At 37.0% G+C, this 16,151-nt stretch overlaps 1 protein-coding gene across 3 annotated transcripts in view; it reads right to left on the bottom strand.

The window, feature by feature from the left end:
* Nucleotides 1-16,151, bottom strand: part of CADM2 (cell adhesion molecule 2) — a 571,525-nt gene that overhangs the window by 76,208 nt on the left and 479,166 nt on the right. For all 3 annotated transcript variants that reach the window (XM_053934157.1, XM_053934159.1, XM_053934158.1), the window contains one exon: nucleotides 13,122-13,212. In XM_053934157.1, the coding sequence (XP_053790132.1) occupies nucleotides 13,122-13,212 (91 nt within the window). The remainder of the gene's footprint in view (nucleotides 1-13,121; nucleotides 13,213-16,151) is intronic.

The raw sequence follows: 16,151 nt of genomic DNA, 5'->3' as shown, positions 1-16,151 counted from the left end.
GTTTTTTATCAGAGTTCTTGTACTGAAGGCTGATACAGGCACACTGCACAATGCTGCACCTGTTCAGAGGGATGCACAGCGCATTATCTGCCGTGCAGTCCTTCAGCAGCTCTCACAGGCCATGGATAAGACACACCTAATGACATATCAGTAATTAAAGAAAAGTGACAGCCTTGTTTTCGGGAGACTGTGCAAGAAAGTAAGGAGTTAGAGACATCTAGAAGGTGCATCACCTTTATTGCTGCAGTAGAGGAAGGCAGCAGCAGAAGAACTGTGCAGCTGCCCCCTCATCCAGAGAATGGAAATCCAGCAGAGCCAAGCACCAAACTGATGGCCAGGCAATCTCACACAGGGAAAGAAGTGAGGTCCACTCACAGAAAAACAATGATGCCCTGAAAACTTCTTTAAAATTCTGGAGCTGAGAGTACTTTGGATCAGCACTGGGGCACGTCAGTAATATATGCCGTTTCCCTGTTCTGCCTGGGATTGGTGCCATATATTGATGTGCAAATTACAAAGACAAATCCCTTTCAGTCTCATAAACTAAGATCTACACTCTCAGAAAAGAGCAGGGAAGGGAAGAGAGGAGAAACTATATACAGATAAGTGAATATTAAAGAATAATTGCCAAACCTTCCTTAAATATTTTACTGCTGTTGCTAAAGGTTTTTTCTTTCCTGTCAGAGTACAGCCGAAATGATAAATGGCATGTAACAATTTTATTCACATGAAAAAAATTGTTGATTAAATATTGAAATCTCAATGGCCTGGTTTCACTATTATTCTAGCTCTATATGTTTCTAATTATGCAGTCAGTATTCAAACAACTAACTCTTTGGGCTTCCTATGCTGCTGTTTACACTATGTTGATTTCTTCTTAACCTTCTAGGGCTATTGAGAAATTAGTAGATTATTCTTTTTCATGAGTTGCAAGTAAAGCATGCCTATGAGAACAAAGGATGATGGAAACTGCCATGGATTAAATTGACAATATCTGAAAAAAAATGTATTTCAAAGACATGCAAATATCAGCAGTATTAAGATAATATGGTGCTCAAGTGGATGCATCAGAATGGCTGCTGAAAATTACTGGGATTAACCAGGAACTATGTTCTTAATGTTAATGAAGTTCTGCTGGGGATAAGAATGCTGCAGCAAAGCATAATGATAGGATGTGCACACCTTAGTTACTATGCATGCCATGGAACAGAGGAAAATAATGTCTCATCTGGCACATCTTCAGACCTGTTTCTAACACCATGTCTCCTCACAGCAGTTTACAAGCATGCTGCATCCCCAGCCAGCGGAGCAAGCACTGAGGAAAATACTGATTTATCAGAAAGAACAGAGAAAAATAGCAGAAAGAGTTTCAGCACTACCGAATTTAAATGCTTTACATTTTCATGTTACAGGATTAAAAAAGGTACATTTTCTTAAGATAGCCTGGTTTACATAGGTTATGCTGAAGTGCCACATAGAGATAATGGTTGGGACTGCAAAAAAAGAAAGAAGCAGGCAGTAACTGCTGTCACACCACATTTTCAGGTCCTTTTTCATTATGTCTGTTGTCATATCCTCAATGCCAGTTGAGGTCTGAAGGCTGTATCATGGAATTAATGAGCAAATATTATTATGAGGGTTTTTTTTTTTCCCCTTTGACAAATTATGATTTTCAACTGCTCAGATATTTCAGGCTGCCACACTGATGGATGTTCACATGCCTGATTTGCACTGTTTTGAATTTGCCTTCACTGTGTCCCAACATTCACAAGAAACTTTGCCTCTGTTATTACAATAAGCTGAGAAATCCCATCTAAGAAACGCCAGCTGCGTTTTCTGAGTTAAGGTCAAATGCTTGCTGGCATGAGAATCAAAGAGGAAAATGAAGAGTGGCTGATTCATTTCTGCTTTTTCCATTAAGTAAACAGTTGAAAATCTCATTCACAGTTAGCTGCTTGTCCAAATACTACTTGTTTGAAATCATTTGCTGTTGATGTAAGACACAGTCAAGGAGAAGCCTCATTAAACTAAAATTCCTTCCTGCACTTGAGGTGCAGTGACAACACCCAGAGAGCTGATGAAAGCTGCATCTTGGATGACAAGCAAGGACTTCAGTACCAACCCTCATTAACCAAGGAATGCACTTCTTGACTTTCAATGCATGTAAGAACATCATGAAGTCTGGGAGATGAAGCAAAATATCTTCCTTTCACCGGATAAGAAACCATTAATAACTAGCCACAGCAATGACATTTCTAAGATCTTCTGTTGAATTGTGTCCTCTTAGCAATTAAATATTTGTTGCTATATACAACAGTTTATAGGAGCACCAAAGGAATGAAAATATACCATAAAATTTTTGTATCTCAGTTATTTTTTTTCACCATCATCAAAAAAAGCTGATGTTGAAGCACACTGTATTGAATCATAATGAACAATAAAATGTTTTATGCTTTCAAGATAATATAACAATATCCTAACAATAAGACACTGTGAACTTACAAGTATTTTTATTTCAGAGCAAAGTTCTATACCATGGTTTTTGTCAACTTCATTTGCATTTAAAAATAACTTCTGAAATGGTAATACAATAAAGGGGAAAACAGACAAACATTATTTACTTAGAGAAGTTTGTTTTCTTTTCCCAAATGTGTTATTATCTCCAGACAGAGGGGAGTGCTTTAGTTCACACGAACGTCTCTCACACAGAAAATTATTCATTAGTACCTTCATGGTAATAATTTTAGCACTGTAAAGGAGATATCCTCAAGCTCTCCATGGGCTCCAGCTCCATTAGCATCTAGTCCCAGCAAGCCACAACAGCCTATGTTCAGTGCTTAGCAGAGAAGGAGCAGCTGTACTGAGTCAGACAAAAAGTTCAGCTAGCCCAGTCCCTTATCTCCAACATCAGGGATAAGCAGATGTCTAGAGAACAGGCCAGCCACAGATCTCAGGCATTTCTGATACCAAGCACAGTTTAAAAATACTCTGTAAACCTTAAGGACTTGTCTTTTCATGAACTTAGGCAGTTTTCCCTTGAATTACTGTGAATTTTCACCATCTGTCATATCCATCAACAACAAATTCCCAAAGTTTACCAGTCACTATGAAAAATTATGTCCTTGCTTGGCAACAAAGCTGGTTCTTATTAGTTAAACTTACCCTTAAACATTTCTATTTGTAGAGAGAATGTACTAGCAGTCCTTAACAACTACCTCTGTACCATCTACAATTTTGGAAACATCTGCAATGTTTCCCTTTTATACCAAATAGGTCACACAAGGTACATTTTGTGTGTTCTTCAAGGATTGTTTAAAAAATGTTTATAAAACAGACTTTCTGTCTGAAAAAGGAATTCAAACCCCATGAAACATTTGGGTTTTGTTATTTATTTATTTATTTATTTATTTATTTATTTAATTCAGATGTCTGATAATTCTAGTCCTTTTTATAAATTTTAGTATTTGAGAAGATGTCCATTCTACAGATTCTGGGATCTCTCCTGAAGCTCTGTTGTCCTGACCTAGCCAGGTGGTGTTAAGCATTAAGTTTCCAGTCACAGTTCATAATTCATCAATCTCATCCTTGAATTCCCTTTGAATGCTGGGGTAAAACCTTCTGGTCCTGCTGACTTCCTACTGCTCATTTTGCCTGTTTGTTCCACAACCACCCCCACAGCCCATTTAAATCTTGCTGGTGAGCACCTGAGAAAAGAGAGTCTTTAATGTACCCAGTTGCCTCTGCCACAGAAAACATGGATGTAACAAATCCATCTGGCTTCCCTGTAAACCTTGATTCTCAGTTGATTGTGAAAATGTACTGACAAACTTTCCATTTTTTAATTAAAAACCCTTTTATTTTCAAGTTTCTTTTCTAGTTATTCCTCTCATATTCCTACTTTCTTATTCTAGGTATTCCTTTAATATCCCTGCTTACTGAATTTTTATATTTAATCTGTCAAGATCTAAGAATCTTCTCTTTCCTTTGGAAAACAACTTCAGCTTTTCAAATTATAGCTTTGCCCTTATTATTACTTTGATTTCTCTTCTGTTTAGCCTCACCAACTTCTTCTTCTCAAGGGATTCTGCTAGGTGATATGCATTGACCCTGTGGTTCTAAACTCTTTTTTTATTTTTCTAACATAGTCCTCAGGCTGCATGGAAAGATTTAATTCTCTTAGTTGCCCCTTATAACTCCTTCTTAACAAGATTCTTCATTATTATGTAGTTCCCCTTTTTGATGTTGATTACCATATAATTGCCCAGACTTTATTTTTTGCCTCTAGGTGCAAACAGCAAATAAATAAAGAACGAGCTGAATGAAAATGGTGCTGAGAGCTCCCTCAGTCTGTGCCACCCTTTGGAAGATTCTAGAAATTGTGTGTACAAGGTAGGAAGGTAGGTTAGGGATATTTGAGAGCAACAGAAAGTGAAAACAAAAAACAAAACAAAACCCCCACAAACAAACCAACAAACCAACCCAACAAAAAAATCATAGTAAAAAATTAATAGTAAGTAGAAACACTGATCTGTCTCCCACTTACCTCCCTCCTACTGCAGGGTATCACAGTCCCTCCCACCAGCACTTCCTAACCCTTGGTAAATCTTTACAATTCCATCTTAAAAGTGACCAATCCAGTGTTCCTAAGCAGGAATAAACCAACACAATGGAAGAGGTGATCCAGGGGCAGGAGTAGGGGTTGTCCTGCAGGCCCCGGAGGAAAATACTCTGGAGCAGCATTCTCCTGTGCAAGACTGCAAATCTCAGACTCAGTCTTTCCTCAGCTCTTAAATAATGTAAGTTTTAGAAAGAGTTTACCGTGGTGCTTAGAATAGTATGGATGTGGAAATTTTTAACCAGCCAAACTCAGGTCTGAGAAATCTCCAAGATTTTCCTTGCAATGCAAAGACTAGCTCAGCCAAACAATGAATAATTAGTTACACTAATAATAGATTAACACAATCTATTACTTCTCTTACCTGTTTACTGTCATGCCTCTCAGAACCACAGCCCCATTTATCTTGTCATCTCCATTTTTTCTGAGGTTCTGCTCCTCAAAGAGCAGTGTTGAGCTCCTCTAGAAGGATGGTATTTTACCCTGCTAGCTTACACCACACACATATTCTCATGGTACTCTGCTGTTGTAAATGTGGGGTAAAAATGTAGATATTCAATGAGCTGGTGCTCCCCGTGACATTGGGTGTTCCACATAACAACTGCCACACAAATTCCTGAATAGTGAAACATAATCAGTATAACCAGCATGACTTACACTGAAAAAGTCATACCAATGTGCCTTTTTGTGTTCTACTGCTAGTGGTTGATTCAAAAACTCTATAATTTTATGTGTAACTGTTGCTAAACACTTGTCTACAGAATCAAAGTACCTAAAAGGCCGAATGTCGCGTCCTTTCCCAAAATTTCTTTCTCATGTTTCAGCTTGCAGTCTAGTACTTAGAGTTACCTGCTCTGTATTTCAATTTTATCTATTATTCTACCCCACAGGCCTTTTTTATTTTAGCATGTGTTTCCACCTGAGAGCAAGGAAAAGAATTATTTCAAAAGCCATACACATGCAAAATGGATTTAACGAGCACTAAAAATGCTGTGTGCAGTTGTTTTTCATACTGTACTTTCTGCACTTTTATGGGTAAACACTGCAAAAAAGGGATGCTTAAAAAAGAGGAAAAGCAATTATTGAATTGAGCCTATTAGGCAATGTGATCATTTTACAGAACACTAAAGGGGAAGTTCTTAAGCACTGCAGGAGGCTTTATTGTAAAGTGTAATTTTCAGACAGCCACTAATGCTCCCACCTGCTTCTTTTTGTGTCACACTTTTTATAACACAAATTCCCCTGCTTTTTGCAAAATACCGGAGAAAAGAAAAATTACAAAAAAGTGTAGAAGTCCCAGCTGTGAAAAGAAGATACAATCTCCCAGAAGGACAGGATGTTTAATACAAAATGAAATTTAATCTATTGAATATACATACTGTATCTCAGCAAAAATGTTACCTGCTTCATAATATGTTATCTACTACATCATGGTATAATTCTACAGTGGAGGTGTAATGTCAATGAAATATTGGTGTAGAAAGTCTCAAGCTGAATATTTACACAATCCTTTAAAATAATTGCCTTTACCTGCAAAGACAAACTACCTATCTGGAAAGTTTCACCAAGCAGATTTTTTTCCTACAATTCATATGATATTCTTCATAAGATTTCTGAACATTTTACTGAAAATGAGCACTCATTAAATATAACGTACAAGAGATGTGCACTAAATCAAGGCAGGAGATATATTCCTTCAAAATTATAGTAATTAAAAAATTGGTCAACATTTCTCTGTGGTTGACAATAACCACAGGAAACAGAGTGATTAACCTCAGCTGACGTGGGATATATCACATCAGATAAAATTAACAAGAGGCTCGGTTTGAGTTAACAATCACCTGCTCAAACAGAGTAAGTTCCTTTTGGAGAAGTAGAAGCTCACACTTCTCCAAACAGGAAAAAAACATACAGACAACCGAAATGTGATAAAGATACAGAGGTGAAAAAGCAATGTTTAAAAAAAAAAAAAAAGACAATGTAAGAACATTTCAAGAAACTATAACAAGGGCGAAGAGACAGTCAGGACAGAGATACCAGCAGTATTTGCAGAAGACAGGCTCTATCTAACCGCTGAACAAGCCAAATTCAAAGAAAGACAACTTGGAATGGACAGAGAGCAAGACAAAAGACAGAACTAGGAGAGTCTGAGCTATCCTGAGAGCTGCTCCCAGTGACAAGGAACACAGGGCTGAGAACTGTGAGGAGAGTTTCTTACCCTTCTCCAAGTCTATATCCACAGACACAAGACCCTGTCCTATACATGTAGGCATTTATTCAAGCATATATTTACAGAACCTTGCCCAAAGCTGTGTGTGAAATGTGTCTGTGGAAACTTCACTGTAAACTCAGACTGTTCAGAAGGCATAAATCAGATAAAGATATTTCAGCTGACACTAGTTCTGGGATCAAGGCAGAGAACATCAGGGAGGCTCCTGGTTACTTAAATGCACAGCAGTTTTGTTCAAAACCATCCACCTTTCTGCTAAGACAAAGAGCTAAACATAAAGCAGTGAAACTCCAGTGCCTAGTACCTAAATTCCCTCTTGGTTTTTTTTTTTTTTTTTTTTTTTTTTTTTTTTTTTTTTTTTTTTTTTTTTTTTTTTCCACTTGCTTGATTTTGCTTGTAGATGGTCCTTTCCAGAGAAACCAGAGACTTACAATTCAGGATTCCTTATGTATCAATGTGTATGAAGCTTAAGGGAGAAATACTTTCATACCACATTCATGTTTTGCAAGAGTAATATTTCATCGTGGGTATGGACAAATCCATCCAATTTTCCAAATCATTAATATTTATTGATACTGCCTGAGCTTCCAGTTTGAGCTGTGGATTCATTCTGCACAGTGATTTATAAACACAGGAGCATGGATGCTTTTCCAGATTCATTATGATAATTCATATAGGCAGAATTGATACCAGCATTCCTTTCTAGGCTGCTAGGTACTCATGGCACAAACCCAGATAGCAGTGAATAAAATCCATGTAGAAAATGAGATAATTTCTTACAGAACCTCCATCTCACCAGCCAGAGAGGCCAGGAAGTGCATCATATCAAAGCAGGACAGAAAAAACTGCCCATGGACGAAAGGCTGGCCATTAGACTAGTGACTCAGAGGCTAAACCTGCCATTAGGATGCAGTTGCAAAGCAATATTGGCAAACTGCTCACACCAAAACGGTAACAGCTGAATGTCAAGTGGGTTTCCGCAATTTTCCGCCCCAGATTCTGATTTCACTCTTGAGCACAGGTTTGTAGGCGTGCTAAGAACTCACTGTTACAACTCAAACCAAGGATGAGCTATTTCCGACTGGGATGCTGTGTCACTCCAAAATACTCTTGGGGAAATAGGGACTGTGATCAATGTTAGACATAAAATATACACCACCTCTTTGTCAATTTTGAACTTAGGACTTTTTGCTGCTTCATTTCCCAGCTGTAAAGTTGAGGCAAGTGAATAATATAATCATACAAAGGTGTGGTAAAAATAAACATTTAAATATTTGCTAAGTTCTCAGATACTATCGGGAAAAAAAAGAAACAAACATATGAACAGTATGAAGGAACTCTAATTCCCTCTTCTGAGGGTATACATCAAATAAGACATACAGGTCATTCATAGCTACCATTCATAATTACTGTTTCACTGAAGGAGTCAAGAATCCTCTTCAAAGTTATATCCTGCCACAGTTTTCAGGAAGAAAATCATTATCATGTTTGGTTTTAGTGGCACTTTTCTCTATAACTTTCATGAGCTCACAAATAATGTTATTCCAATGAAGGATACCTATGTGAGTTTTCTGAAATAATAATCTTCCGTATTTATCTCAAACAAGGCCAAATATTCACTTTACATTAATCAACCAACTGTACTATGATTCCCCTGAGCTGCATGGAATGGAAAGACATTTCTCTAAAGCACACAGGAGACAGCTAACTTTTTCTTTGTTTCCTGTGCCCTAAATATTCCAGTATATTTTGACGTCCTTTCTCCTGAAATGACACTGACTTTGAAAACTCACATATTTCATGCACGCTTTGATGAGAGTAGTGACTAAGGATATTAAATATTGAACCTTTTTTTCATTATGGGTCAGTTTTTGAATTTACTTTTGGGGCAGCATTGAGTAACTAGACTATATTGTTAAGACTCAACAGTGTATAGAAGTTACAGCTTGCAATAAGAAAACATTGGCTTTTAAAAATTTTGTAAGCATGGATGACAGTAAATGATCATTTTGTTCTTTACTTCCTATATTTTTTACAGCTACCTCATGTTTATTTTAAAATACTGAAAATATGTCAGGCAATATGATTTCAGAAAAGTCTAGACATTACATAAAAAGGATGTCTATGATTTCTGAAGTTTAATTACATTTCCTTCTTTGGAAAATAAACAAAGTCTCAGTAAAACTATATTATGCTAAAAGAAGAAATAAATTAAGATGCAACAACACCTTACATATATATTAGGCAAGCTCATTGATTAAAATATTACAGACTGACAATTGTCCAGGGATCCAGCCAAAAACACTGGAAAAGAAAGCAGTGCTAAGAATTGAAAGGGGAAGTGATTCAATTTGGTTTGAAACTACACAACAGTATCTCCAAAAAAGGAATGCTGTTGAATAGTCATATCAAGTACAGAGTTATGCAGAGAAATACATTTCTACCTGTAATTTGGAGAAAACAAAAAAAGCCCAAACCACAACAACCCTGGACATCAATATTATCAAAATTGTCAACAGTGTGAAGAAACCAGCAACTGAGTTTTGCAAAAGGAAAGACTAAGCTAATATAAATAGACATATTCAAAGTTTTCCAGAAGAAAACTCTTACATTTTTTATGCCAACTGGGAATTTGTCAATTGGACAAAATCCTCACAAATGCTATATATCAAGATCCCTTTCAATAGTACACACAATAGGATATACTCCTAGAGTGCGTCATGTTTATCTGTGGTAAACTGATGAATATATTTCCTTTTTCCCTTTGCATCAACAGAAAAATTTAATTGAAATTGTCACGGATTTATCCATACAATATTCCAAACATCTGCCGCTGCTGTTTTTAGAGCTGGTGCCTGAAGTGCTACACAACTGGGTCAGAACATCACCAAATCCACGTGGCCTGCCTCTGCTAAACCATCACAGAACAGGCAGGCAGGAAGCCTGGCCTGCTCTTTTTATTGGTACGGTCCCACTTCCACAGCAGCAACACAGTGGTTACACAAAAGAAGGTCATTTTCAGCTCCTGCCTCAAAGTAACAGGAATTAGCACAGGGCCTGACTGGAGCCAGAGCCATCCTCATCCTCCCAGCGATGAGCAGAGGTGAAACAGCACAGTTACAGAATTAGTGCAGTCTGTCTTACACCCTCTTATGTTGCCTCACTGAATCACATTTCCATCTTCCTCTCCACCCCCTCTCTCATGCCCCCAGCTTCTCCCCCTTAGCCCACTCTCAACATCCCTGTTCCAACATTGGGATCTCTGTACCAAGACCACAAATGTGGGGTGACATGAACTCATCCACAGCGACTGGGAAACCCAGAGGCTGGGATAATCCCAGCCCATCTCACACACTGTGACAACTGATGCTGCTCACATCCAAGGGTCTGAGGACATTTTTTCTCCTGTCCAAAGTCATGGCTAATGACTGGCCAAGAGAAATCTTATATCCTAAATTGTGAAACCTCAGAAGAGCCCTAGATCTAACCTCCAGTACAGTTGTTCTTTGTAGTTATTCTCTGTCCCTCTGCCATATCCCTGGAGGATGCTGTTTCAGCAAGAGATGCAGAGTGCAGTTGATATCTCAGAGGTGTTGGTTTCAGTAGCTCTTCTCTCCCATTTCCTGCTATAGGACTGGAAGTTAGGAAGGGCTTTCCCTCAGGACTGTGTTGTACATTGGAAACACAGTATCAGGGTAATGATGATGCACGTGGTTTGAGGGACAGAATCCCTCCCAGGAAGGTGATTCGCCTTTCACGGTGATAAGCAGTAAGATGGTGTAAGTACATTCCAGTTTTAGCCTCATCCTGCTTTTCCTCTTTGGAAAAGAATTCCTCAGCAGCAGCTATCAGTATCGTCAATGTCACCACAGCCACCACCTGGCTTCACCCTTTCTCAGTTTTCATCTCAAATGCCACTTGGAAGCTTGTGAAAATTGCTCTGGGATGCAAGAGAAATGCACCTCTAAGTAAGTGTTCATTTACTGCTGCCTACAGGAAACAGGAGAGACTGTTGTGACTGTGACATAAAGTATACAGAAATTAACCCATAGTGTGCAAACGGCTGTGAAGGACCATGGCTGGCCCTGAGCTCTCCATGAAGCCCACAATTCATCACTTACCTTGTGACACTGACATATCTGGGCTCAGTGGACCTCTCCAATTCCTCTTTCTCTCCCAGCCAGAGGTACTCACAATGCAGGTTGGGAGCATGACATTCCTGTTTCTCATGCTAAGCCACTGCAAACTGCTCCCAGGAGGATGCCTATTTATTACTGGCCCTGTGCCATGAAAGACTGACCTAATGAAGCAGTGCAGAGCAGCTGAAGTTGGCAGAGACTGTGGCCTGGACAATTAGAGGTGCATTTATTGGCAAAATATTTGTGCCCCAAAGGCTACCACATACAGGTCCCCTGTCTTGACAATTATGTAATGTGAAGAATTTTTTTTTCCCCTTTCAAAACCACATGTAAGTTTTGCATTTGAATCCTTTAAGGACAGAACACTTTACTTAGAATAAATAAACAAATCAGTAAATACCTTAATTGGAGCTCTCTTTTAATTACTAAGTTATAACTAGTGCCCCCTAATGTATAAAGTATGTCCAGAATATTATGCCTACCAAATAGAAAATATTGTGTATGTCAAGGTATCTCACTTTTACTCCTCTGATTCTTTCCCTGATCCTGCTGTGAGGAGCTGAGTGGGGCTAGAATGCCTCCAGTCTATTAGCCAAAAAAGAGCACTTAATCTGTTAAGTCATGAGGAAAACACTGAGATAAGGAAAATGCTAAATATCACCCAGCCAATGGTGCACTCAGGGCAATCAGTGCTGACCTCTCTCCTTAAATTAAGCACTTGCACATCTTCAGCAGATTTTGAAAATAAGGGGGAAACAGACTCTACCTCTTCATACTCAGGGGAATGTTCACGGGATATGAGATAAAAGGATAACTCCTTCTCCTTCAGGTACATTATAAAAGCAAGAGGTGGCTCACAATGGATTTTTGTGTTACTGACAGAAGTATTTTTCTCAGAAACACACACACATCAGAAGTACACAGGTACAGAAAAGACCAATTATATGGAGCATCCAGTCAGACTAATTAGATGGACTTCAGTGTTTTGGTCTTAAGCAGGGAAGAAGCATGATCTAGTTGCTCACCCAGTCAAGACCTGGATGAAGGAGTTGCTTTAAAATTATGTAGGCACATAAAATATATATACATATATATATATATATATATATATATATATATATATATAAGTACCTATGGAGTTTAAATTATACCAGGCATAACTCAGAAGAGCTTTTCAAAATAGAAATTTTGGACTTAAATGCCTTACTTGACCTAAATCTGACTCCAGGCACCTACATAAAGCAATTCCATGTAGTCACTAAGTTACACCAGGGAGAAATTCAGCCATAAATGACACAATTTTTGTCACGTAATTTGCACCTTTTCTAGGTTCAAAATATTATTCCATTACCATTTTCAAGACCATTCTAAATCTGTGTATCATCATGACACTATATATTGATCTTTTCAGCAGAAGGTCAATATTTAAGAAACTTGATTCATAATAACTTAATATTAAGCAATTGGATTATTTATATATATATATATATATATATATATATATATATATATATATATAAATGAGTAAATATATAACAGCCCCTCTGAGCAGTTAACTGTTTTCAAGAGTCAAGTATATTTAAGTAGTTGATTCTCTGCAAGGGTTAACCTCTGCAGATTTATCTTTAAAGATATTAATAGCAAAGATGTTAATTCCCAAGGAAAATAATTTACATTCTTAAAGCAGGCTACACCTTTCCAAATCCTGGTAGAAACAGGCAGCCAACTTGCACATATAATTAAACTTCAAATTCCCCTGTAAATGGCAGCCAAAGTTCAATACATTTTTTTCTGAGGCTGGTTGAAGTAGGAAGATTTTCATGAGATATTTTCTCCTCTATCATCAATTTAATGATGTAAACAGAGATAGATTAAACCTGCACACCTTTCAGGTTGATACACCTGACAGGGGAAAAAAAAATCTCACAGCTGGAATTCTTCCTGAAAACTAAAATAGATGACAAAGAGCAATCTTCTATAGACACTTAATGAAGACAGGCTTCAAGGGGTTTTCTATACCAGAGAGTACTTTACACCCCAGGAGGAGACAAAGCCAGTAGATTTCTGCAGCTGAGGATTGCAGTCACAGCAGAATAAGTAAAATAGCGAAAAACATATTACTTGTTAAATCACTTACACTGGTTTTCCTTTGGATTCACAAGTCAAAATTATAGATTGTCCTTCTTCAGGCCATGAATTGGAAGAAATGATTTTAACTAAAGGTGTATCTAGGAAGAAAAAAATAGACAACTTGTTGATATACACAAAAAAAGATTTATTATCTAAGAGTACATTCTTCTCTATTTACAACAGAGTAAACCACAGATTTAATTTACACTTGGAGACAGTTTCATATGGAGCCTTGTGCAATTTCCATTGTCTTCAGGAAGGCAATAAAAATGACCAATGTAACTAAACCAGTAACTTTTTATATCCCTAGGAGACACAGATAGAAAGCACATGTAAACTAAGAAAAAACAATTTTTGTTGCTGTATTTGATGCAAATACTCCATATGACTATCCAAAAGTCTGATATCTAACAACAAAACAATAATAAAAAAAAACCAAAAAAAAAAAAAAAAAAAAAAAAACAACCAAAAAAACCCCAAAAAACCTAGGATGAATAACAAGTACTCCATGCAATTGTTTGCCTATTTTTAGGCTGATAGGATGGAATGCTGCTATTACAGGAATGAATGCAATAGTGTACATTTGAATAAGAACCCTTTTGTTGTTGTAGAAGCTTGAAACTCATAATAAGAAAGCTACAATGGGCTTTCAGATAAAATACCTTGTTACAGACATTTTACAGGATATTATTTCTGAAATGCAATAAAGTTGCCCCTAAACTCTAACAATCTTAAACAGAATTTGCAAAGGGAATGTTTCAAATATCTGCAAAAAGCACTACAGAAGAGTCTGCAATCTGTCTAATGTGATTGGATTAGTTTTATAGTTTTAATTGCAAAAAGATACACAATACAGCTACTGTGAATTCATGCCAAATAAAGCATTTGAAGTAGGTCTTTAACTTTTAAAATATTTGCCACCTGGCTTGCAAGAATATCTTTTCATAGTCAACATATGACTGAGAGGGCCATCTTTATAAGGAACAACAACAAAAAAAAAGATGATAAGGAATGTAGCACATTTTTTCCTTAGGAAGAAGAAAAACAAATTTCATTGTCACAGTGGAAAAAAAAAACTTCAGACTGAGTAGAAAAGTTTATATTTTTCCTCATGGTTTCTTTATTTATAGCTTCCTAATACAAACCACTTTATCCTGCAAATCTAGGATACCTAAGTTTTGTCTCATTCAATTTGCATTTGCTGTTTTCCTTAGCAGTTACACCACAGATGTCCTCTCATCAAGCAAATGTGAAAGACCATGATAATATGACCCCACAAAATCAACCAAAAAAAATTAAAATTATATGCTGTAACAATATAGCTTCTTATTCTAACTTTTGATTGTGTTTATTTTTACACACCACAGAGTAACAGCATGGCACAAGACAAGAAGAGGGAAAGGCTTAGTGCAGGCTCTCTGTAATTCCACTGGAAGTATTTTCAGCATCATTCAGCTTTCCAGAACAGCTGCTCTAACCTTACACCAGGAGCATATCTGTTCCACAAGTTCATATTTTTAAGGACCCTGCAAACCATTATGCAGGTGACTAATCCTTTGGAGGCCAGGCTGGCATTTGCTTCATTTTTAGCACATGCTTAAGGCACTGACCTCAAGTGCCTTAATAAATCAGGGCATCAAGTACTTCTGTGATTTCAGTGGTGCTGTTGAAGATGAAAAAAATTACTCTCTTGACTATACATTGAACCAGAGGAGCAAATTAGTACCAGATAGGAATACATGAAGAATTTAACTGAGGGAGGGAGACAACTAATGCAATGAGATCAAGAGGTTTCCAGAGAAATATGGAAAAGAGCAAAACTTGGATGGAAGTAATCCTGACAGCCACAGGTGAAGGAAGAAATTAAAGGGCAATCTAGCTATTATTCCTGGCTTAAATATTTTTTTAAAATTATCAGCATTTTACACAATACTGTAAATGATCCAAATTAAACTGAAGAGAGTATTCCAGACGATTAAGCTTTCATCTGCAGTGCTGTTTGTCCCAGCTTAAAGTTCCCATTCCTCCTTTAATACACCAGGCAGCTCTCTGTTCTCCATGCACTTCTAAATAGAGCTTACTAATACAGAAAGGTCTTATATTTATGTTTCGCTCTCTAAGGCACAACAAAGTGGTGTAGGAAATGCATTCCCTAGTGGGTTTCCCTGCTAATTGACTTAAAGAGTAACTACTTGCTTCTCTAAAGCAGAAAACACAGGGTTTAATTCAATATATAATTTTTAGGGAAGAAAACAGTGGAAATTTTTTTCATTTTAATAATGATTCCTTTTCAAAAACTAGATATTCTCTATTGAGTACTTTATTCTCAGTATTACTGCTTCCATTTTTTCTTTTTAGGCCATGCTTGATTTCTCTCCAGAATTGAAGTGTACACTTAAAAAGGGAAAACTTTTAAAGACAAACCTGCCCTCTATTTTCACATTCACATCAATAATTTAAATGAGAAGAAATCTTCAGAATAATTGAATTGAATCAAAACTAACCTAAATATCTTATTTTTACAAAGATGATAGAACCCTGCTGACTGGTACTTTTCCAGAACACAAAATGCTATTACAAAACAGTACCTCCCACTGTGACTGCTCATTTTGGAAGAACTTGAAAAGTATAAATGTACTCTATCAATACTGTGAGTTTTGACCTATCACACATAAAGGTATTAATCATAACAACTGGAACATCAACTAGAAAATCCAGCAAACACCAACATTAGAAAACAGCCTAAAGAAAGAAAATAAAGAATTTTACTATAGAAAGAGGTTGACTTCTTTTCAGATATGTTTATCAGCTTGTTATAAATAATGTAGATATGTCAAAAAAAATCTCCTTCTACAACCAGAACAAAGGAATAGAGTTAAGGGTTTTAATGTGGGTCAGATCTTTTCCTCCTCCATTAAACTCAGTAGGAAAATACCAATGTGTACCAGCTGAACTTACCTGAACGTTAATAACTTGAATATATTTTAGTATTTAGCCCAGCAATTTCATGACAATAAAATACCATGGGTCAGTATTC

The sequence above is a fragment of the Vidua chalybeata genome, chromosome 2 (assembly GCF_026979565.1).
Source record: "Vidua chalybeata isolate OUT-0048 chromosome 2, bVidCha1 merged haplotype, whole genome shotgun sequence".
NCBI classification, from domain to species: domain Eukaryota; kingdom Metazoa; phylum Chordata; class Aves; order Passeriformes; family Viduidae; genus Vidua; species Vidua chalybeata.
The sequence above is the reverse complement of the archived record's forward strand: the minus strand, read 5'-3'. Positions and strand labels throughout refer to the sequence as shown.